Source organism: Symphalangus syndactylus, chromosome X (assembly GCF_028878055.3).
Source record: "Symphalangus syndactylus isolate Jambi chromosome X, NHGRI_mSymSyn1-v2.1_pri, whole genome shotgun sequence".
NCBI lineage: Eukaryota > Metazoa > Chordata > Mammalia > Primates > Hylobatidae > Symphalangus > Symphalangus syndactylus.
In genome coordinates, this window is record NC_072447.2 from 139,173,491 (window position 1) to 139,199,126 (window position 25,636).

General features: G+C 39.4%; 1 protein-coding gene across 1 annotated transcript in view; it reads left to right on the forward strand.

Annotated features, from left to right (window-relative positions):
* ADGRG4 (adhesion G protein-coupled receptor G4) overlaps positions 1–25,636 on the forward strand; it is a 113,700-nt gene that overhangs the window by 6,051 nt on the left and 82,013 nt on the right. Inside the window, exons 4-5 of the mRNA XM_055268008.2 lie at positions 1,626–1,704; positions 15,227–15,841. Of these exons, the coding sequence (XP_055123983.1) occupies positions 1,635–1,704; positions 15,227–15,841 (685 nt within the window). The 5' untranslated portion in view covers positions 1,626–1,634. The remainder of the gene's footprint in view (positions 1–1,625; positions 1,705–15,226; positions 15,842–25,636) is intronic.

Below are 25,636 nucleotides of genomic sequence, written 5' to 3' on the forward strand. Positions count from 1 at the left end.
AAAATATAAATTGGATTATTTGCTACTGAAAATCCCATTTTATAGATAGCAATCATATCCATTTCTATAGCACTTTATGCTTTGAAAATTGCCTTCGAGGTATCATCTCATTTGATCCTCTTTGAGAGCAGCTCTGGGAAATAGGCAGATTATTATCTCCATTTTTACAGATAAGGAAACTGAGGCCAAGGGAAATTAAGGAACAGAAATATGTATGGCCTCACAGCCAGTTACTGATTCTCAGCCTAGTCCTCTTATAGCACTATAAATTTAAGCTGCATTTCATTTTGCAAGTCATAAAAGATTTAGACACCCCCTTACTTCTAAGCTCATAGTTTAGAAAATCCATCCAACTCATACAAATTCCCTTATTATTCTAATGAGAATGGTGGTAGAATCTTTGGTAAATATGAAGAGCCTGATTAATGGCTGGTGTTCATAGCAAGCTCAAGATTCATTTGACTTCCTAATTGGCTTCTGTTACATTAAATGTAAAGTGGGTCTATTCATTCCAAATCCCACTTGGAGGTAGAAAGAAATACAATATGTTGCATTATCCTATAGAAAAGGAAATGTTTAAATCAGTAGTAAATCATCCAGAAGTATATTTTATTTAAAATCAGAAATGCCCATCAGCACCCTACTGCCAATTTTCTGTAACATGTTTCAGCAGGATTTGCAGTTTTAACACCATTTTGTTTGGAGAAAAGAGGGTTTTCAGTGCATTTTCCACATGAGACACTATAGTTACAATTAATTAAGGAGAGAAGCTGGGTGAACGTAATGAAATGGTGATTAGATTTCTCTAAACAGATCTGCTTTAAAACTACAAATGATTTGATGAGTTACTTTCGTCAACAAGGTCTTCTTGCATAACCTTTCTTCAAGAAATTTAGGATCATTACAACTACAAGTAGTTGAATTGAAGTTTATGCATTAGGGTTGAATGTATCACATTTTGGCTTTTTGTTTGTTTGTTTCTGAGACAGAGTTTTGCACTTCTTGCCCAGGCTGGAGCGCAGTGGCGCAATCTCGGCTCATTGCAACCTCCACCTCCCGGCTCCAAGCAATTCTCCTGCCTCAGCCTCCCGAGTAGCTGGGATTATGGGTGCCTGCCACCATACCTGGCTAATTTTTTTTTTGTATTTTTAGTAGTGATAGGGTTTCACCATGTTGGCCAGGCTGGTCGCAAACTCCTGACTTCAGGTGATCCACCCGCTTTGGCCTCCCAAAGTGCTGGGATTACAGGCGTGAGCCACTGCTCCTGGCCTCACATTTTGTAATTATGCATTTAATGTCTGTCCTCCCCATAGGGCTAACTGTCCTATGATGGCATATATCTGTGTCTTGTCTTCTCAGCACTGTATTCCCAAGGAGCAACACAGTGTCCAGCACATAGAAGGGACTCAATAAAATTTATTGAGCTAGTATATAGATAAATCCATCAGTGAGGTTTCAGCCAGGCTGGATATCTCTGGTAAATGCCTATCGTGGTTGGCTGACATGACTTTAAGCAATAGGAAAAAAACCTTAGGTGGTATGCAAAGGAGAAGTGTGGTCACACACGCTTAGAAATTGTCTTTTCTGAATCTGAGCTGGGCATATTTTTGACTTTTTAAACACAGACTTAGACAATGAAACAACACATCATATATCAGAAGCTTTATGGATTGATTCTCATGTCGAGTTTTATCTTTCTCTCAGGTAAGAAAATGTATTCTTATTATCTCTTTCAATGTCTCGTGTATAGTAGGTTATAGAAATAAACCATTTGAAAAATACTACCAGTGGAGATTTGCTGGGCTGCCTCTTAATGGTCACCTTTTGGTCAATGTGGCTACAGAAGAAGCTGAAGCGTCAGTAAGTGAATTCATTCATTCAGTATTCTGTACTACTGATAGAGAGCTGGCCTCAAGCAGGCAGTAGCTTGGACTACTGCCTTTGACATTTCTTAAAGCAACTCTGAAATGCCATTTGGCGGCTAATGCACACCTAACAGAAGATTTGGGTTTTCTTTTGGGCTGTTTCCTCTCCTCCATAATGCTTTATTTAAAGCTCTCTGAAGCATTGTGATATCATCTTTCTGTCTCCATTATATGTATATGGCAAGAATCATAGAGTACAGATGGGGAAACTGAGGCATGCAAACAACTGGTAACAGATTCATAAAGCAATGAGCATATATTCAGGAAGCACCCAGACCTTCCCTAGACTCTGTGACAGGAATGAAGATAATTTGTCTCTATTTTGCAGTAGATAATTAAGACAATTCACTGAAGTAGCTGGTAATTTAGAGACTTCAGGAGAAGGTCTTGGTAAACTGCAATCTTGTCCATATTAAGTAAATTCAGTTGGTAACATTGCTTATTTAGCACGTAAGTACTCAGCTAAAAGGTCATAAATGCCAGTGAGTGACAATGCCTGATGAAATTGACCTGGATTTAATTTGAATGGTCCTCAAGTGTAAGAGCTAATCTGCAAAAATACCAAATCATTATCACCATCAAGAGCAAACACTGGCTTCTTGCTGCATGCAGAGCCTGATGGGAAACGATGTTTCTTATAATAGAGATTGAAATGGGGCCTACGGGGTACAGTGGCAACTTTGTCACCTGGCCTGGCCTACCTGCTAAAAAGTTGATTTATTTTTCCTCTACCTGTTTCCTCAAGGGCAAGAAACTGTATTTTCCCAATTTCTTTATCCAAAGCATCCAACACAGGCCTTGACACGCAGTTTAGGCACTTGGTTCATATGTGCTGATTTAATGAATTCGTGCAATTTGAAATGATGAAAACTTTCAACATCTGTGTGGTGGTGGGGTACATGACAAAAACTCCATTGGGTTTTTGTGAAGGGTATGGTATAGAGCAATCTAGAATAGTGGAATATGGGAATCTAGTGTAGTCATGGAATAAAAAGTGAAGAGTGTGTGGTACTGAAAAGTTTGCATGGGTTTGCGAGGAACGTCACTGGTCAGTGAAAATTATTATTATTATTGTTATTATTATTTTGAGACAGAGTCTCGCTCTGTTGCTCAGGCTGGAATGCAGTGATGCAATCTTGGCTCACTGCAACTTCTGCTTCCCAGATTCAAGCAATTCTCCTGCCTCAGCCTCCTGAGTAGCTGGGATTACAGGCGTCTGCCACCATGCCCAGCTAATTTTTGTAATGGTCAGGAAAATTATGATAGATGTGCAGGTCCTCAACCTGCAGAGGTCAATTTAAGGCAGTCACAAGGTTTTCCAGACTGTTTAAGTCTCAAATTCATGAGTCAAACAAGTTTTTTTTTGTAGGTTATCAAACATTTAATTATAATTGTTCTTTGATTACCGAGAAATTCATTACTTTTTTCTTGGAAAAAAAAGACCCTGTCCTTGGAAATAACAGCATAACTAAGGCTCAGTTCCCTTCAGGCTCCACATGAGTCACCAGCCTCCCAACTGTGAGGGTCATTACTGGGGAGAGATTAAGGCCAGATTAAGCGGAGGGTGACTCAGAGATGCTCTAACTGGGAGGAGCCAGAGTGTGGAGCAAAACTGTCTCCATAGAAGAATATCAAGGGTTGAGAAGGAGAAACCAAATCTGTATTAAAGTCTATGGGGTGGCAGCAGAGCCAGAAAGAAGAGATGAAGACTGAGGTCAAGAGCTGAATAGTTGAAGAATGGAGCAGGAGGTAAAAAATAAGGCATAAATGAGACAAGAGGGCCTAGGACTTAGGCTGTATGTGGGACTCGATTTCCTAGTGCTCTGTCTTAGTCTGCTCAGGATGCCATAACAAAATACTATAGATTGGATGATTTAAACCATGGGCATTTATTTCTCATGGTTCTGGAGGCTGAGGGTTCAAGATCAAGGTGCCAGATGATTCAATTCTTGGTGAGGGCCGTCTTCCTGGCTTGTAGACAGCTGCCTTCTCTCTGTGTCCTCGCAAGGCTGAGAGAGAGAGAGAGAGCTCTGCTTTCTTCCTCTTCTATAAGGGCACTAATCCCAACATAGGGGCTCCACCTTCATGCCCTCATGTAAACCTAATTACTTTCCAAAGGCCACACCTCCAAATACCAACAACATTAGAGGTTGGGGCTTCAGCATAGGATTTTAGGAGAGGAGGAAACAAACATTCAGTCCATAACATGATTTTCCTCTTAATGGCGCTGGCTATTGGCTGTGTAATGGGTATGGGTAGGTTTGGGTTGAAGACATAGGGCTATAGTAGTTGTCCTGAGGTCTTGCTCATACCATGTATACACACACACACACATACACACACTCACACCCCAAGTGGAGTAGGACAGGCTTTGCTGGCTGAAAGAGTGTAACGTGTTCTGGAGCATTCTTGAGGTGGGAGGCTGGGTTTTTGAGGCACCTAGCCTCTACAATCAGTAACTTTTGCTCCTATATTGGATAGGCAATTAGTCAATCTGGGCCAGAATCAACTTTCCTGAGAAGTTGTCACATATGCAAGAGACAACCTGACCAGAAATTCTTTTGACACAAGAGAGCCCCAGAGCCATGTCAGAAAATCAGCCCTTATGCTATAGAGACAAACTAGGTCAGGGCAGTCAGGACACAGTAGGAGTGTAGCGGTAAAGAAGTTCTTCTTCTGAAAGGTGTTTGTGTAGCCAGGGTTCAGGAAAAGCCCTATCTTTTCTTTTTTGAAAAAAAATTATTTTTTAAATTGTAAATAGACACAGGATCTTGCTGTGTTGCCCGGATTGGTCTTGAACTCCTGAGCTCAAGTGGTCCACCCACCTCAGCCTCCCAAAGTGCTGGGATTACAGGCGTGTCCCACCCTGCCTGGTCTATCTTTTCTTGAGAAACTAATTCCACGAGAAAGGAGAAGTGGAAGATAAACTTTGAGCAGAAACTAAATTTCTGTATGAATTCAAGAGTTGAGCTGTCCAATATGGTAATTACTTGCAACATGTGGCTAGGTTTTAGTTAATTAAAATTAAGTTAAAAATTCAGTTCTTAGTAATACAAGCCAGGTTTTAAGTGCTTAATAGCTACAGGTGGCTGGTTGCTACCATATTAGGCATTGCAGATACAGAATATTTCCATATCACAGAAAGTTTTATTAGACAGCACTGTTCTAGAAAGTTGTACAGACTGGCATTTGAGAAAAGACATTTGTTTTAAACAGCTTTATTGGGTTGGATGTGGTGGCTCATGCCTGTAATCCCAGCACTTTGGGAAGCCGAGGCAGGTGGATCACTTGAGCTCAGGAGTTTGAGACAGCCTTGGCAATATGGCAAAACCCCGTCTCTACTAAAAATACAAAAATGAGCTGGGCATGGTGGTATGCACCTGTAATTCCAGCTACTTGGGATACTGAGGCGCAAGAATCGCTTGAACCCAGGAAGTGGAGGTTGCAGTGAGTCAAGATCGCGTCATTGCACTCCAGCCTGGGCAATGGGAGTGAAACCCTGTCCCAAAAATAAAATAAAATAAAATAAAATAAAATAAAATAAAATAAAATAAAATAAAATAAAATAAAATAAAATAAAACATAAACAGCTTTATTGAAATATAATTTACATACCATACAGTTCACCCATTTAAAGTATACAATTCAATGGTTTTCAGTATATTTAGAGTGGTGCAACCATCACTACTATCTAATTCCAGAGCATTTTTATAACCCCCAAAAGAAGTACCATACTCTCCGTTCCTCTCCCAGCACTCCAGGCCTTGGCAATCAGTAATCTGTTTTCTGCCTTTATGAATTTGCCTATTCTGGACATTTCAAGTAAATGGAATCATACGATATGCAGCCTTCTGTGACTGGCTTCTTCCACTTTACACAATGTTTTCAAGGTTCATCCATGTGTAGCATGCATCAGCAGTTCATTTATTTTTATTGCTGAACAATATTCAGTGGTAAGGATATGCCTCATATTTTTTTCCGTTCACCAGTTGATGGACATTTAAATTGCTTCTACATTTTGACTATTATGAATAATGCTGTATGAACATTTGTGTACAAGTTTTGTGTGGACATACGCTTTCATTTCTTTTGTGAATATACCTAGGAGTGGAATGTCAGAGTCAAATGTAACTTTATGATTAACATTTTGAGGAGCTCGCAGACCATTTTCCAAAGAGGCTGCGTCATTTTACATCCCCACTAGCAGTGTATGAACGTTCTGATTTCTCCACATCCTCACCAACACTTGTTATTGTCTATCTTTTTGATCATAGCCATCCTATTGGAAATGAAGTGATACTCCACTGTGGTTTTGATGTGCATTTCCCTATGACTATTAAGCATTTTTTCAAGTGTAAAAACAGACATTTTGTCTAACAATACTCAAAGCCTTTCACCTGGGAAATTATGCCTTCTAGACTCTGAAGCATAAGTTCTTTCTTTTTAATTTTTTCAGATACATATTTCCTTGAGTTGGCACAGGCATAGCACATTTGTCCAGCATAGGACAGATGAAGAAGGCTCATATGATAGCCTGTTTGAGCTTGAGCATATCACTTAGGAGGGTAACTGACCACCATATTCTGTCTCAGGCTAGTAAGTTGTGCAAATTTCCTTCATCAACAGTAAAAATATTGGTAGGGAATTGCATAGGCTGAAAAATAGGTCTGAAACAGTTTTCCCCATGTTGTTCATCGCCCAGAGGTGGATGGGCTTCTAGGATCCTTGGCTTGGATTTTTGTTACCTAGGTACTTTTGAGTTGGTCTATCAAGGTAGGGCTTATGGGAGCTGTTAGCATCACAACATAGAGACCTTAGTAGAGGGCCCAGTAATTCCACTGCCAGGTAATGATCAGTAGTCTTTCCTCTTCTGGAAATGGCTCCTCTGCACACATCATTATGCAAACTTGGGGGCTATCTTTCATTCTTCCCTTTCTCTCACCCTCCACATCTAATCCATTGAGTCTTGTTCATGCCACCTCAAAAACACATCCTAAATCTGACCGTTTTCTTTTCTTTTCTTCTCTCTCTCTCTTTTTAAATCATTTTAACTGCTTCTGCCATGGGCTGAGCCACCATCATTTTCTCTTGCCTGACTCCAGTAGCCTCCTAATGTTCTCCCTGCTTTCACTCTTGCCCTGCTACAGTCTATTCTCCACACAGCAGCCAGAGTGATCCTTTAATATATCAAGTCAGATCATGCCACTCTTTTACTCAAAACTTGCCAATAAGTTCCTATCAAAATTAGAATATAATTCAAACTATTTAATGAGGCCTAAAAAGCACTACATGATCTGATCTTCCACTGCCTCTTGGGCTTCACTTACTACCATGCATCCTCTTTCTCCCTCTGCTCCAGACACACTGGCTTCCTACTATTCCATAAACACACCAAGCACAGTCCCACCAAAAGGCCTTTGCACGTACACTTACTCATGTCTGGGTCACTCTTATTCCACATCTTTGTACCCTGGCTCTTTTTTCATCCCTTGGGACTAAGCTAAAATGACTCTTTCTCAGAGAGGCCTTTCTTAACTATCCTACATAATGTAGACATTTCCTTTCCCCTCATCTCTGCTTTTCCCGTTACCTAACTCATCAACCTGTCAATTTCCTTCAGAATACTGTATGTAATTTGTGTTTTTTCCTTTACTTGTTTTTTTTTTTTTTTTTTTTTTTTTTTTTTTTGAGACGGAGTCTCGCTCTGTCGCCCAGGCTGGAGTGCAGTGGCACAATCTCGGCTCACTGCAAGCTCCGCCTCCCGGGTTCACGCCATTCTCCTGCCTCAGCCTCTCTGAGTAGCTGGGACTACAGGCGCCCGCCACCACGCCCGGCTAATTTTTTTGTATTTTTAGTAGAGACGGGGTTTCACCTGGTCTCGATCTCCTGACCTCGTGATCCGCCCGCCTCGGCCTCCCAAAGTGCTGGGATTACAAGCGTGAGCCACCGCGCCCGGCCCTTTACTTGTTTATTGACTGCATCTGTCCCTGGAATGTAAGCTGACGCGCTCAGGGACCTTGTGTGTTATGTCTACTCTATTACTGCACTCTAACACTGACACATAGTCAGTGCTCAGTGACCATCACTGTTGAGAAAATAATTTTTTTCAGGGAGCTTCTGGCTTTATGAGTAAGGACATCTATTTTTTTGGGTGAGACATGGGCCTTGAATCCAAGATTTGAAGGAACAATCACATGACCTATGTGAGGATAATTCCTCTGTCTCCTATGCCAAGAACTCTTGGCAGGCCACATACGGAGTCAGCAGCCTAGGTACTAGAGGAAGGGATGTATTGGACAACTCTGTGGCTGGCGATTGGTGACAGAAATGAGGATGAGGGTTGGACGCTTCTATATCTGGTAGGCCTGGTTTATCTAAGGATTAGCCTGGTTACAAAACCAGTGGAAAGTGTGGGCAGTGGGTGGCAGATAGTAACTCTGATTCTCTGTGGTTGTGCACACTATGGCCATGGTGATGTGGGTAATGGAGCTCCCCAGTATCAGGCACCTATTGATTATATCTACTCAGACAGTCATGGGGCTGCTAGACCAGGGCCTGGTCTACAAAGTTTTTCAGTGCTCTAGAACGTTGAATTCCAAGGATTTGTGATTCTAAGAGCCAGAAGACTCCCTGCTCAGGTGAGTATCTGCTCACCTGCCCTTTTATGATTGGGTAGTGACACTTCCAAGATAAGGCAGGCATGGAGTAGCCTTGGTAGAATGCTCACTCTCAGAGTGGCCAGATTCTTCAAAGTACAAACACAAGATGCCTCTGGTGGGCCCCTTTCCTCAAATCTGCTCTGCAGCCTCACCTTGCTCTCATAGGTATTACCAGGTGGTTAGCTGGGTTCTGAGCCCTACCCAGTGTTGAGTCAAGTTGTGTCTTCCCAGCATTCGTATGTTGAAGTCCTAACCCTCAGTACCTCAGAATATGATCTTCTTTGGAAATAGAGTCATTGAAAATATAATTAGTTAAGATAAAGTCATACTGCAGTAGGGTGGGCCCCTAATCCAATATTACTGGTATCTTTATAAGAAGAAAAAGTGTGGACACAGACATGCACACAGGAGATCACCATGTAAAGATGAAGGCAGACATCGGGGTCATGTGCTTATAGGCCAAATAACACCAAATATTGCCACAAAACCACCAAAAACTAGGAAAGAGGTATACAACAGATTCTCTCTCACAGCTCTCGGAAGGAACCAACCCTGCTGACACCTTGACCTTGGACTTCTAGCCTCCAAAACTGTGAGGTGATACATTTCTGTTGTTTAAACCACCCAGTATGTGGTATGTTGTTATGGCAGCCCTGGCAAACTAATGACATGGACACTGATGATCTGGCAGGCTCACTGGGTTAGAATTAAAAAGAGGAAAGCAGGTTACCTCATGGGGAAGAACAGTGACCAGATCATGCCCAAAGTACCTGACCATGGAAGAACCTCATTTGTCCTTTGCCCTGAAGGTAGTGCAGGACAGTGGACCTGGAATCACAGTCCCCCAAACTTTGAAACACTTGAACATTTTAAGGAGAAACTTTGTCTTCTAAGAAAGGGTACAAAAACCTGTATAGCATATGTCTGATGTTACTTCATGCTGTCATAAGCAGAAAACAAAGGGATTTTGCTGAAAAAAAAAAAAAAAAAACCATTCAGATTGTCTATCTCTTAGAGTTTTAAACCGTTTACTCTCTGACTTTTTATTTTATTTGTTTATCTATTTTTAAGACAGAGTTTTGCTCTTGTCGCCCAGGCTGGAGTACAGTGGCGTGATCTCGGCTCACTGCAACCACTGCCTCCCGGGTTCAAGTGATTCTCCTGCCTCAGCCTCCCGAGTAGCTGGGATTAAAGGCATCTGCCACCTCACCTGGCTAATTTTTTTATTTTTAGTAGAGATGGGGTTTCGCCATGTTGGCCAGGCTGGTCTCAAACTCCTGACCTCCGGTGATCCAAGATTGCACCACTGCACCCCAGCCTGGGCGACAGAGCAAGACTCTATCTCAAAAAAAAAAAAAAAAAAAAAGAAAAGAAATGAAATGAAATGACACCAAAACCAAAAGCATGAGCAATAAAAGAAAAGAAAAATTCGATACATTGAATTTCATTAAAATTAAAAACTTTTACACATCAAAAGACACTATCAAGAAAGTGAAAAGACAATACAGAATGGGAGAAAATATTTGCAGGTCATATATCTGATAAGGTTCTAGTATCCAGAATTAAAATGGGCAAGAGACTTGAATATGTATTTCTCCAAAGAGTGTATGCAAATGGCAACAAACATATTTAAAAAAATGCTCAATGTCATCAGCCATTAGGGAAATACAAATCGAAACCACAATGAGATACCACTCCATAACGTCTAGGATGACAATAATAATAGTAAGTGGAAAACAACAAGTGTTGGCTAAGATGTGAAAAAATTGGAGCCCTCATACATTGCTGGTAGGAGTATAAAATGGTACAGCTGCTGTGAAAAACAGTTTGGCTGTTACTCAATAAGTGAAGCATAGAGTTACTATATGACCTAGCAATTCTACTCTTACGTTTATACCCCAAATAAATGGAAACGTGTTGAAACAAAACAAATGACATGCATGTTCATAGCAGCACTATTCATAATAGCCAAAAGATAGAAACAATCTAAATGTCTATTAATGTGAATCAATAAACAGAATGTGATATATTCATATAATGAATCTTATTAAGCCATGGGAAAGGATGAAGTACTGATACATGGTACAACATGGATGAACATTATGCTAAATGAAAGAAGCCAGACATGAAAGGACACACATTGTCTAACTCCCTTTATATAAAATGTCCAGAACAGGCAAATCCAGAGACAAAAAGGAGATTAGTAGTTGCCAGGGGCTGGAGGGGAGGGGGTAAATTGAGAGTGAGTGCTTAATGGGTACACGGTTTCCTTTTTGGATGATGAAAATGTTCTGGAATTAGATAATGGCGATAGTTGCACAACATTGTGAATATGCTAAATACCACTGAATAGTAGACTTTAAAATGGTTAAAATGGTAAATTTTATGTTATATGAAATTTCCCAGTACAAATAAAATGGTGCTTGGCACTCCTAGGGCACTAACCGCCATTTAAGTGAGATTTATGATGAGTTTTTCCTAACACGGAAAACACTTATGCTATGAGTGAGAAAAGCAGGGGACCCAATTTTCCTTACAATATGATCTCAGCCTCACAAAAACAAGCAAAGCCTGTGCACAGAAAAAAACTGAGGAAATATACCAAAATGTTAATGGTGATTATCTCTGGGTAGTGGGACTCTCTGGCTGGCTTTGTTTTCATCTTTTTACTTTCTAATACTTTTCAGTTTTTCTTTAAGAAAATATGTACAGTATCACTTTTATAACGGAAAAAACACCTTAAAAACAGTAAAGAAGACAATAAATGTCATTTAAAATAAAAGGAAACAGTGGATAGAGGCAAAGAGACACAGAGGAGCCAAATCAAGAGAGAACACGCTTCAGGGGAGCAATCATGCAATTTGGACTTGAAAATTGCCAGGGAACAGATGGCAGCATCTAAGCAGACATCTGCAATAGATAGCGAAATCATATGCAAAGACACAAGTGGCCTTTGAAGCAGGCCCTTGAGAGGCCCAGCAGAGAATGCTGCTTGCCTGGCCAAACAGAAGGGCAAAGCCCCTCTCCACCTTGTCACAATCTGGCCTCCTCAGAGCCCTGCTGGAGGCCCAGAGGCTGCGGTGGGGCTCAGCTCAGTTGGGCTTCCATGTGTGAGGGTGCAAAAGAGGTTGTGGAGGAAGGAAGAGGCTTCTGATAGTGACCTTGGCAAACACTGCAGCTGACATTTACAGGGGGTTGCACAGTTTATAAACATTCTCACACACATAACCTAAATGTTAGTTATGATTGCATCATCTTTTATCATGACCCTATGAGGTAGGCAGTTATTATTCCCATCTTACTACGGAAGAACGAGGCACGGAGAAGTGATATGAACTATTTATTTAACTTTTATATAGTGTTCTCTATGTGCCAGACACTGTGCTGAGAGCTTTCACAGGCATCTGTTGCCTTTGTTCACACAGCTAGTAAGAGACAGAACTGGGACTCAAATTTGGCTTTTTAGACCGCACTACACCACACTTCTGCTTATGTCTAAGCAGAATTTACCCATATCTGCAGAATCTACCTATATCTGCAGAATCTACCTATATCTGCAGAATCTTAAGGCCACAGTGATTCTATCTATCTATCTATCTATCTATCTATCTATCTATCTATCTATCATCTATCTATCTTATTATCTGTCTGCCTATCCATTCATCCATACATCTCTCCATCCATTCATCTATCTATTCATCCACCACCCATCCATCTTTACTTTTTCTGATTATAGGTGTAATACATGATTGTTTAAAACATGCAAATATGCTGAAATAAGTAACATAGGAAGTAAAAAATTTCCCTAATCTCACACCTAATCATTCTTAACTGTTTAATATGTGCTCTTCCAGACTTTTTTCTATGGGCATCCTACCTGCATATTTTTCTTTTACTTTTTAATAGGATAATACTGCACCTGCACTTAGTGTTAACTCCCATTTCACACAATAGTAAGCCTTGAAAAACTCTCCATGACTATAGAGGCCTATTTTGTTTGTTTCACTATCCCATTGTATAGAGGTAGCAATTTTCCTAAATAGTCACTTATTGATAGACATACAGGTTCGTCAATTGTTCTTGATTATAAACAATGTGGCAATAAATATCACTGTACTCTCATCTTTGTCTATCTGTATATTTGTCTAAAACGAATTAACTGAAATGAAATTGCTGGGTCAAAGGATACACACAATTATATACAATTAAGATTGCCATAGATAATGGCAAATTGCCCTTCAGAAAAATAATACTTAATTGGCACTCCCACTAGCAGCGTGTAAGAGTGACTCATTTCCCCACAGGCTTGCCAACGCTGGATATTCTGTCTTCTAAAATTCTATCAACCAAGTAGGCAAAAATGGTGTCTCCTTATTGTTTTAATTTGTGCTTAAAAATAGTAAGGTGGCATCTTTTCATAGTATTGGCCTTTATATTTCTGCTTTTGTAAATTGCTTTTTCCCTTCTTGTGGCAACTGGTTTTAAATTAGTATACTGCAGGCTGGGCATGATGTCTCACACTTGTAATCTCAGCACTTTGGGAGACCGAGGTGGGAGGATTGCTTGAGCCCAGGAGTCCGAGACCAGACCAGCCTAGGCAACATAGTGAGATATCATCTCTAAAAAGAATTCAAAAATTTGCTAGCCATGGTGGCATGCACCTGTGGTTCCAGCTAATTGGAAGGCTGAAGTGGGAGGATTGCTTGAGCCCAGGAGGTCAAGGCTGCAGTGAACCATGTTCATGCCACTGCACTCCAGCCTGGGGAAGAGAGTGAGACCCCCTCTTAAAACAAAAAATCAAAAACTAAATTAGTATACTGCAGAGAGGAGAGGCCCTTGTAGACCATATGAGGTTATGATACATTCTCTTTTAAGGTGCAACTAAGCCCTGGAGATTTATGCTCACCGTGAAACCAGTTCTTAAATGTATTTGACGTCATTTCAGAGGGCTGAACAGAAAGGCAGTTAACCAACAATAATTGAGATTTGGGTTTCATATCACTTATTGTCTTCTGGGATTAACTCTTGATTTATTAGCCACATGAAAGATGATAAAGTAATATAATCACAGAAGCCAGGGACAGAAATAAGCATTTGCTCATTCATCAATGGATAGTTCAGAAATAACTCCCTGGCAGGTGGATAGTATGAGTTCCTGCACATGGGAGTGTGTGATGCAGGTGGAATGTATATGAGTGTGTGTGGGGGCAGGCATATGCATGTTATTGTTTGCTTTTGGAGAATGTCCACTAGAGGAACGGAGGGAGAGAATACTATATGATCAGAGAATATCTGGAAGCTTTCATTTGGCGGCATCTCCCAGAAGCAGGGAAGTATTTACTTCCTGCTAGCCTCTGTAGTGTTCTGTTATGGTTGTCACTATTTTAGAGTGGTGGTCCCAACGTTACAACTCTAATTCAGGGGGTGGTTACAATTCCAATTCTGCCACAGAGCTCTTTATCTTCTGGCTTAGGCTGTACTGGCACTGGAATTAGGTTGATAATTAGATAATCCTCAGATATTTACCTAGTAGACTGAGGGTATAAGGTTTGTAGTGGTGATAGTATCATCACTCACCTGTAGCTTCTTGTGAGACAAAGGGCATATCCAATGTAAAGTTTCAAAGACACTGCCAAATTACTTACCAAAAGACCGTACCCAATGGACATGTCCTTCAGCAATGTTTGACAAGGTTTTGCATACATCATCTCACTTAATCTTCAAATAATCTTGTAAAGTCATCAGGGAGAGGCTATTATCTGGCATAGACTACAATGTGAATGGTGGCCCTTAAAGTTGAACAGGCATACAACGCTGTGGCCCCAAATCTCCATTTTACTGAAGCAAACATTGAGGTATCAGGAGGATGAGTTACTTGCTCAAAGTTCCACAGCCGATGAGTGTCAGGGCATGGATTTCAACCCAGGCTGTCTGACTCCAGAGCCAGTGGTAACTGGGGTCTATGGCCATCTTGAAACCACTGCAGCGCCCTTGGTGAGGAGACAGAAGGAGGTCATCAGGATACACTCAGGGCAGTCCCATGTCTTCCATTCTTGAGTACAAACAAGTCCCAGAGTTTCAGTATCGTCCAGCTGGTCATTCTTCAGGCCTTTGTCAGTGCCTTTCAGTGAGAAGCAGTCCCCAGAGACAGAATAAATCAGATCATTTGGCTCAGGAAAAGGCATTGGAGAAACAAATTGCTGTTGCACCATGAATATAATAAGGCAGTTAGGTGGGCGGAAATAGTTCTCTTTTGATTATATGAGTGAGGATTATGTGTAGCAAATTTGAATTCCAAGCTGCCTTTTCCCTGGCCTCTTCCCCACCCTTTCACTCGCCATACATTTCTAACTGCCTCTCCAAGCTGTCCAGCTGGTATGCGCTCTGGGAACACTAATCTAACTTTTCATATTAGTCCAGGCAAAATATAATTAGGAAGAAACTCTCCTGCCAAAACAAAAATCACATGCTAATGTCAAATAGAGATGATTTTTTACATCTACTATTTTTGTTTATTTGCACCAGTATTGACTCATAATTATATTGTATAATCCAGATTTGACTATATTGCCAAATATAATAAAACAATTTTTAACAGAAATTTCATTTGTTTTCTCTTTCCCCTCCCCCAAATTTGGACAGATACACTTTCACTAAAAGGAAAAAAGCTGGATTTTTTTGGAAGAGGTGACACATATGTAAGCCTGATAGATACCATTCCTGAACTCAGCCGATTCACAGCATGCATTGATCTGGTATTCATGGATGACAGCTCAAGGTATTGGATGGCCTTCTCCTATATTACTAACAACGCCCTCCTGGGCAGAGAAGACATAGACCTTGGACTTGCAGGAGACCATCAGCAGCTAATACTATACAAATCGGGAAAGACCTTTTCTATCCGTCACCACCTGGCTTCATTTCAATGGCATACAATATGCTTGATATGGGATGGTGTGAAGGGCAGATTAGAACTCTTCCTGAATAAAGAAAGGATACTGGAAGTAATGGATCAACCACACAACCTGACACCTCATGGGACTCTGTTCCTAGGGCACTTTCTCAAGAATGGGAGCAGTGAGGTTAAAAGCATGATGCGTAGCTTTCCTGGCAGCTTGTACTACTTTCAACTCTGGGACCACATCCTGGAAAACGAAGAGTTTATGAAGTGTTTAGATGGAAATGTAGTCAGTTGGGAAGAAGACGTTTGGCTTGTCAACAAGATCATCCCAACTGTTGACAGGACACTGCGCTGCTGTGAGTAACTTATCAAGTTTTTTCCTTAGCAAGGGTAGTGTTGACACAGTACTCCTCTGCTTGCTGTGGCCCCAGGTTGCTAGTTTTGTCATCACTTTTTAATGAGGAGCTCATACTGTTTTCTTTTATCTTTATTTTGATATGATTTCAAACTTATAGAAATATTGGAAGAATAGAAGAACACACACACACACATACACCACTTATTTGTTTCTAAGTCATTTGAGAGTAAGTTGCAGGCATAATTCTTCGTTACCCCAAAATATCTCAGTGTGTATTTCCTAAGAATAAGGAATTCTCTTACTTAACCACGCTATAATGATCAAAATCAGAAAAGTTGATGTTGATACAATACTAATATCTAATTCACATTTCACATTCATATTTAGCCAATTATCCTAGTGATTTCCTTTATAACTATTTTTTGCTCGGCCCAGGATCCAACTCAGTATCACACATTACATTTATTTGTCATGTCTCTTTAGATTAATTTGGAATAGATTCTCAGCCTTTCCTTGTCTTTCATGACCTAGACATTTTTAGCATACAGTCCAGTTATTTTGTCTCTCAATTTATGTTTGTCTAATATTTCCTCATAATTAGATTCAGGCTATGAAGTTTGGTAAGAATACCACAGAAATGATGTTATATTCTTCTCAGTGCATCACATCAGTAGACACAAGGTGACAATTTGTCTCATTGTTAATAATAACTTTGATTACTTGATTTTGGTGATGTCTGTCAGATTTCTCCACCATAAAGTTATTATTTTTTCCTTTGTAATTGTTGAGTAATTTCTGGGGAGATATTTGGAGGTTGTGTAACTATCCCCTTCTTACCATACTTTCACCCAATAGGTTTTACATATATTCATGATTCTTGCCTGATTCACAAATCACTATGATGTTTGCAAAATAATGATGTTTAAAATTCCATTTTTTTACATTTATTAGTTGGCATTCTATTGTAAGAAACAGCTTTTTCTTCTTCCATATTTATGTGTTTATTTATTTAAGACACAGGGTCTCACTCTAGCCAAGGCTAGAGTGAAGTGGCATGATCATAGCTCACTGTAACCTCTAACTTCTGGGTGGGCTCAAGTGGTTTTCCTGCCTCATCCTCCCAAAGTGCTGGGATAACAGGTGTAAGCCACCACACCCAACCTTATTTATGTGTTTATTTATTTGAACATGAACTCATGGATTCTCATTTTATTCAATGGGTTACAATCTGTTACTATCATTTATTTTGATGTTCAAATTGGCCCAGGGTTGGTCAGTGAGAGTTTTTCAATCCGGCTCTTGTGTCCTTTTGACACGTTCCCCATCATTCTTTGAGCATTTTCTTACTCTCTGGCACAACAAGATGTTCCAGGCTCTTCTTGTACGTTTTCTGCTCAGCCCAAGGAGCAGTCATTTTACTAAGGCGTCCCTGTTCCTTTTAGTGGGGAACGATATTTATAAACCAATTCATTTTTTCTTCTGAGAGCAATTATGATATTGGAGAACTCTTTGGAATGGAGTTCTTTTTTTTTTTTTTTTTTTTTGAGACGGAGTTTCGCTCTGTTGCCCAGGCTGGAGTGCAGTGGCGCGATCTCGGCTCACTGCAAGCTCCGCCTCCCGAGTTCACGCCATTCTCCTGCCTCAGCCTCTCCGAGTAGCTGGGACTACAGGCGCCCGCCACCTCGCCCGGCTAATTTTTTTTTTTGTATTTTTAGTAGAGATGGGGTTTCACCGTGGTCTCGATCTCCTGACCTCGTGATCCACCCGCCTCGGCCTCCCAAAGTGCTGGGATTACAAGCGTGAGCCACCGCGCCCGGCCTGGAATGGAGTTCTTGTAAGGAAACTGGCTTCTTGGAATTACACCTGTATTTGTCTCCTCTAGAATTTGGGGAAGGAAAGATGAGATTGTTTTTCTCTGCATAATCCCACTCTGCTCTCAAATCCAGTCCTCTCCACTATCAGCAGCAGCAGTCTTTAGCACAGGTAGTCAGTGATAATAGCATCAAGACAAGATTGTTTTGCATTTCCCGAAATACTCACTTATTCTTGAAGGAGTATTATTGACTGTTCTTATGGGTTTTTTCTTTCCAGGAGGAAGCTGTTAGGAAAGGAATAGGGGCTAGATCCATGCCTAAAAGGGCTCTCTCAGACTAAGGGGATATGTTTTCACCAACAGTCTGGATGCTGTTTGAGTTAACGGCAGAGGCACATTCCAGGGGATTTCTGTTTCTCTGAGATTAGACCAATGCAAAGGAACAGGAAAGCTATTCCTTTGTGCTACTACCCAAAGATATTTGGTTTTTCTCTTTCCTGGGGCCTTAAAAGCAAAACAGAATATTCCTAGCTGGTTCTGATTACAAAACTGAGCTAGAGACTAGCAGATTAAGCCTGAACAGCTCACCCAAAGCAGTTTAAAGTAACTTTATCTTTGATGTAAGGAACCGGAAGTATGGCCTTATATCCATGTGCTCAGCAGTGGTCTTTTAAAACCACATCTGGCCAGCGAGTGGCCATGAGTTTTCCTATCACTTTGTGGGTAGATAGCTAAATCTAACTGCTGTGTTAAAGTACTAGACAACCCTCTTTTATTTTGCTCTTTTGTACTCTTTTTTCTTTTTTTGAGATGGAGTCTCGCTGCGACACCCAGGCTGGAGTGCAATGGTGCCATCTCATCTCACTGCAACTTCTGCTTCCTGGGTTCAAGCGATTCTCCTACCTCAGCCTCCCGAGTAGCTGGGACTACAGGCGCGTGCCACCACGTCTGGCTAAGTTTTGTATTTTTAGTAGAGACGGGGTTTCACCATATTGGCCAGGCTGGTCTTGAACTCCTGACCTCAAGTGGTCTGCCTGCCTCCCCCTCCCAGAGTGTTGGGATTACAGGCGTGAGCCACTGCATCCGGCCTCTTTCATACACTTTTTAATGGACGACCATCCTCTGGGTCTGATTGAATCATGGTGGGCATAATGCACAATCTAACGTAACAAACAAGGAAATTATCACCTCAAACAGACAAAAAAGGTAGTAAAAGTTCTCTCTACTATTCAGATCTCTTCAAGTCGTCTTTCCAAACCTTGGACCAAGAGTTCCTAATCTAGGGGCCAGAATGGCCTTGAAGGAGTTGACAAAGCCCCTGAAATTACAACACCCTAAAAATACAGGGCAGATTTTTTTTCAGAGGATGCAGTCTATAGTTTCCATCACATGCTAACATATTATGGTAATTGGTGCCTTTTACTAAGTTCTTATTGTGTGCCAGGCATTTTATAGAAAAGGAAATAGGGGCTCAGAGAGGTTGAGTAAATTGCCTAATGTCACCAGTGAAATAAGTACTGTAGCTGGGGTTTGAACAGATTGGTCTGGTTGCAAAGCACATTTTCTTTTCACCTCCCACTGTACAGGTCTATCTCAAGTGAGTCTGTGGCCCCCAAAATGTTATGTTATATTACTATGTCTTAGAAGCTTCCTTTGGAGGTAATGGCTGGTTTGATAATTCACCTGGGGAAATTAGGCTACTAGCTGCAGTCATTGCCTGCCTCACCACTGAAGGATCTGTAAAATACCATAGAATTTCACCTATTTTGATTTTGGCTGTATGATATCTGGGACAAACGGAGCAATATATGAATAAATATGAGTGATTACAACATGTTTAGCTTCAGCTTTTGCCTAATAAATTGATATTTATGGTCCATAGAAGGATTATGACCTTTAAAAAATAAATTTTAATGAGTACATTGCTAGGTTACAAATCTCAATAAATCTATTTACACATAAATTATATATATATATATATTTATATATTCATGAGAACAAGGCTTTTGGGGAACATTGCCTGAAAAACATGAACCCTACTTGGGTTTAATAAACAAGTATTCACTATAGTTGGAAATGTCTTGGAATATTAAACAACATGGTGATAAATAATAACAGTGAAATTTCTAGTCATTAGAAATTTAGTTTTCAAGTAGCTTTTAAGCACCTTTTCTTTATTTTTAAAAATTACAAATGTAATACATGTGTTTGTGAATAAAATATATTTAAACAATACAAAAGCATATGAAATATCAAGTAAAACCTACCCTTCACTATCCTCTTCACAGAGGTGTCTATTAAAAATTTTTTTCCATGGGTTTGTAATAAGTGTGTGCATGTATGTGCATGAGTGTGTACAGTTTTTAAAAAGGGATGGCATTGGGAGATATACCTAGTGTTAGATGACGAGTTGATGGGTGCAGCAAGTTGTGTAACAGACCTGCAAGTTGTGCACATGTACCCTGGAACTTAAAGTATAATAAAATAAAATAAAATAAAATAAAATGGACAGAATGGGAAATAAAATAATAATAATAATAATATATACATGCATGTCGTTCTGCAACTTGATATATTTTAACTTAATACTATCATGGACAGACACAGAGGTATATTTAGATCTGTTTTTAGGGCTACATATATTCCATGCAACATAATTTACATGTAACATAATTTATTTAACTAGCCCATCATTGATGGCCATTTAAGTTGCTTTCAATTTTTTGCAATTACAAATAATGATACAGTAAATTTCCTCATACATACATCTTGGTACATTTAGGTTTGCAATTTTGTAAGACACGTTCCTAAGGGTAGAATTTCTCAGTAAAAGCCTATAAGCTGTTACAATTTAAATAGATTTATCATTTTTACTAGTTATTTTATTAATGTAACTATTCATTAAAAATTAATTGACCTCTAAAAGTAAAATTACTAGATATATACGGTAAAAGATTTAAAAATACATAAAAGTACAAATCTAAAGTCTCCTTTCACTTCAATCTTTTACTCTATGTGTCTCTCCCCAAAAGCAAGGATTGTTAATAATTTCTTATATATCCTTGTGGAAAAAATGTAAAACTTGAATTTATATGTAAATATATATTTTTTTCTTTTTCACAGTTGGGTTCATCATTATATGCATCATTTTCTGCATCTTTTAAAAATTTAATATTTTTGGAGGCATTTTCATATCAGAAAATATAGAGCTATCTGATTCTTTTTCGGGGAGGCTGCTGAATAGTATGAAAGAAAAGGGGTACGCTATAATTTATTCAACAAGCTCTGTTTGAAGGACTTTTAAGTTGTTTCTAGTTTCTAGCTATGACAAAAGTCTACAAGGCTTTTAAAAGTAGTGGGTGGTGACAGAAATATCTTGAAGCAACCGTAAAGAAATTGCCACAAGCTAAATTTCCTCTCAAGATATGGCCAGCATAATTTCCTAACTCAGCTCAGACACATGATCAAACAAAGGAATTTTTTTTGACCTGTGAATGTATGAAGAAAAAGAATCTTCCAAAGACATGCAGATTAAATTCCTTTTAGATCTGCATTTAAGAAATCCCTTCTATTGAAAAGAATGAAATAACCTGAACTGAGTTCATCCTGGGAAATCTACACTGTATCAAAGCATAGCATCCCTATATCTGCAGGGTCATTGATTTGCTGAGGTTTGTTAATTGGTCTAATGCTCCAGCTTCTTTGAATTAGTTTATGAATTGACTATTCTTAAAATATGCAGAGATGGATTATATAGTCTATGTCCTTTATAAAGGCCTTTGTTTGGCTCACTATTAATTCCTCTATCCAATTACCAGCTCTGATAGGAAAAGTTCCATGGTGATGGGCTCTACTAGCTAAAAGGCAATTTGGTCTTGCCCTCATACATCAATTCTCTGTGCTACCCTCCTTCCTCATCACGAAAGGTAAGCATGAGCTGTTTGTAGTTCACTCAAAGCCTTCTTATTTGTATTCTCCTTCACAGGATGACATTCTCCTATAGACTCAGAGATAAAAGCTCTAGCTTGTCTGTCTATTGCAGCATTCGTTTTTCATGCTTTTGCCTGGAAACTGAATGCAGACACCACTTTGAAAAAAAAAAGTTTCCTTTTCAACTTAAAGATACTCATTTCATATTTTTTCTACCCCACAGGCAGATCTGTCTGTGGCAGTTTCTGGTCACCATTATCTCTCACAAATCTAATCAACATGCTGAATTATATTTATAGAGGTCCTGACTGAAAGAAAAACCAGATGTGCTATGTGGGCTAGAACGACACATAGATTTAATATGAGGTGATATACCCAAATCACAACCAGAATTTGGTACCTTAGAAAATGTTCTACTTAACATTCTGTTGGCAGGTACATCTGCAAGAAAATGACTCATAAATATTCAGCTACTCTATACCTCTGTTCTCCAGCTCCCAATGATTACAATAATACAATTTTGTGTAGAGTGAAAGAGCAAATGGCAATTAAGCCCACAGACCCCTGTGAATTAGCATGGATTATCTCCACTTTAAAATACAGAGACAGCAAGGCTTATGCAAATTTTTTGTGCAGGTGATCACTTGTTCACAAACAGGAACAAAGTGAATATGGCAAATCATGTTTATGAGCCCTCCAAGGATGGAGGTCTGACCTCACGGCTTCTGTCCAATGTGAATAGATGGATATTCAGTGATTGCTGAAGCACAGTATCGGCTTTTGCATTTGATTTTTTTTTTTTTTTTTGAGATAAGGTCTCACTCTGTCGCCCAGGATGTAGTACAGTGGTGCAATCAGAGCTCACTGCAGCCTTGACCTCCTGGGCTCAAACCATCCCCCTGCTTCAGCCACTCCCCCCAAGTAGCTAGGACTACAGATGTGTACCACCATACCTGGCTAATTTTATTTTTTATTATTTTATTTTATTTTATTTTTTGGTAGAGACGGGGTCTTGCTGTGTTGCCTAGGCTGGGCATTTACTTTTTATTAACTGAATTTTTAATTGAGAGATAATTGTAGATTCACATGCAGTTGTAAATTCTTGTACACTTTGTCAAGTTTCCTCTAATGGTGACATTTTGCAAAGCTATAGTATAACAAACAGAACATTGACATTGATACAACCCACCAATCTTATTCAGATTTCTCTAGTTTTTATTATATTCATTTATGTCTGTGTATTAAGTTCTATACAATTTTATCACCTGGGTAAACTTGTGTATCTACCAGCATACTGATGCTGAACAGTTCTAACACTAGTAGGATCCCTCATGCTGACCTTTTATAACCACACCTACTTCCTTCCCACCCTTTCCCCCTACCCTGCTTCATACCTAACCCTTGACAACACTAATCTGTTCCCCATTTCTAAAATTGGGTCATTTCAACAATATTATATAAATGGAATCACACATTATGTAAACTTTTAGGATTACCTTTTTTTTTTTTTTAACTCAGCATAATTCTCTGAAGAGCCATCCGGGTTGTTGAGTGTGTCAATACTCATTTCCATTGCTGAGTAATATTCCATGGTATGGCTATGTTACAGTTTATTCAATTATTCATCTGTTGAAAGACATTTGGGCTGATTCAAATTTTTTGCTGTTATAAAAAAAAATCCCTGCTATGGACATCTGTGTACAGGTGTTTTTTTTGTGAACATAAGTTTTTATTTCTCTGGGAAAAATGCCATGGCTTGGCTGTATGGTAGTTGCATATTTAGTTTTTTTCTTAATTTAAAAAATAATTAAATTTCTGTGGGCACACATTAGGTGTACATATTTGTGTGGTATATGAGATGTTTTGATACAGGCATGGAATGTGAAATAATCATATCATGGTACCCATCCCCTCAAGTATTTATCCTTTGTGTTATAAACAATCCAATTATACTCATTTAGTTATTTTTAAATGAACAATGAAGTTATTATTGACTATAGTCACCCTGTTGTGCAATCTAATAGTAGGTCTTATTCTTTCTAACGTTTTTTTGTTCACATTAATCCCCTCCTCCCCCTCCCCCATGTCCCCCTCTACCCTTCCCAGCCTCTGGTAACCATCTTTCTACTCTCTATATCCATGAGTTCAATTGTTTTCATTTTCGTAGCCCACAAACAAATGAGAACATGCGATGTTTGTTTTTCTGTGCTTGGCTTATTTCACTTAACATAATGACTCCCCGTTCCATCCATGTTGTTGCAAATGACTGGATCTTATTTTTTTGTGGCTGAATAGTACTCCGTTGTGTATATGTACCACATATTCTTTATCTGTTCATCTGTTGATGGACACCTAGGTTGCTTCCAAATCTTAGCTATTGTGAACAGTGCTGCAATAAATATGTGAGTGCAGATATCTCTTTGAAATACTTATTCCCTCTCTTTTGGGTATATACCCAGCAATGGGATTGCTGGATCATATGGTAGCTCTATTTTTAGTTTTTTTTGAGGAAACTCCAAACTGTTTGCACATTTAGCTTTATAAGAAACTGTCAGACTGTTTACAGACTGTCAGACTGTTTTACAAAACTGTTTTGCAGTTTTACAAAGTAGCTCTATCACTTTATATTCCACCAGCAATGTATAAGGGATCTAGTTTCTCAGCATCCTTGCCAGCATTTGGTGTTGCCACTATTTTTCATTTTAGTCATTCCTGTAAATTTGTAGTGATATTTTATTGTGCTTTCAATTTGCGTTACCCTGATGCTTCATGATGTTGAACATCTTTTCCTGTGCTTATGTGCCATCTTCATGTCTTCATCAGTGAAATGTCTGTTCATGTGTTTTTCCCTTTTATAAAAACTGGATTGTTTGTTCATTTTATTGTTGAGTTTTGAAAGTTAAAACATATATTCTTTTTTTTTTTTTTTGAGACGGAGTCCGGCTCTGTCGCCCAGGCTGGAGTGCAGTGGCGCGATATCGGCTCACTGCAAGCTCTGCCTCCTGGGTTCACACCATTCTCCTGCCTCAGCCTCCCAAGTAGCTGGGACTACAGGCGCCCGCCAACACACCCGGCTAATTTTTTGTATTTTTTTTTTTTAGTAGAGATGGGGTTTCACAGTGTTAGCCAGTATGGTCTCGATCTCCTGACCTTGTGATCCACCCACCTCAGCCTCCCAAAGTGCTGGGATTACAGGCATGAGCCACCCCACCCAGCCCTAATATATTCTAATTTTTTGTTGGGTATATCTTTTGCAAATATTTCCTTCTAGTCTGTAGATTTTTTATAATTCTTTTTGTATTTATTTATGTATTTATTTATTTATTTATTTATTTATTTATTTATTTATTTGAGACAGAGTCTTGCTCCGTTGCCCAGGCTGGAGTGCACTGGCACGATCTCAGCTCACTGCAACCTCCACCTCCTGGATTCAAGTGATTCATGTGCCTCAGCCTCCTGAGTAGCTGGGACTACAGACACGTGCCACTACACCCGGCTAATTTTTGTATTTTTAGTAGAGATGAGGTCTCACCATGCTGGCCAGGCTGGTCTCGAACTCTTGACCTCTTGACCTTTTTACCTCAAATAATCCACCTGCCTTGGCCTCTCAAAGTGCTAGGATTACAGCATGAGCCACCACACTTGGCCTAAAAATTCTTTTTATATGGGCTTTCACAGAACAAAACCTTTTAATTTTGTTAAAGTCTAGTTTATTAATTAATTTTTTTAATGAGTCATGCTTTTGGTGTTCAAGTTTAAGAACTCTTTGCTTAGCCCTAGATCCCAAAGATTTTCTCCTATATTTTTTCTAAATATTCCATAGCTTTGTACTTTACATTTAAGTCTGTGGTCCATTTTGAGTCAATTTTTGCATAAGATGTGTGAGGTGTAGGTTGAGGTTCATTTTCTTTCTTTCTTTCTTCTTTCTTTCTTTCTTTCTTTCTTTCTTTCTTTCTTTCTTTCTTCTCTTTCTTTCTCTTTCTTTCTTTCTTTTTTTTTGTCTATTGATGTCCAATTGCTTCAGTATTATTTGTTGAAAAGGTTATCCTT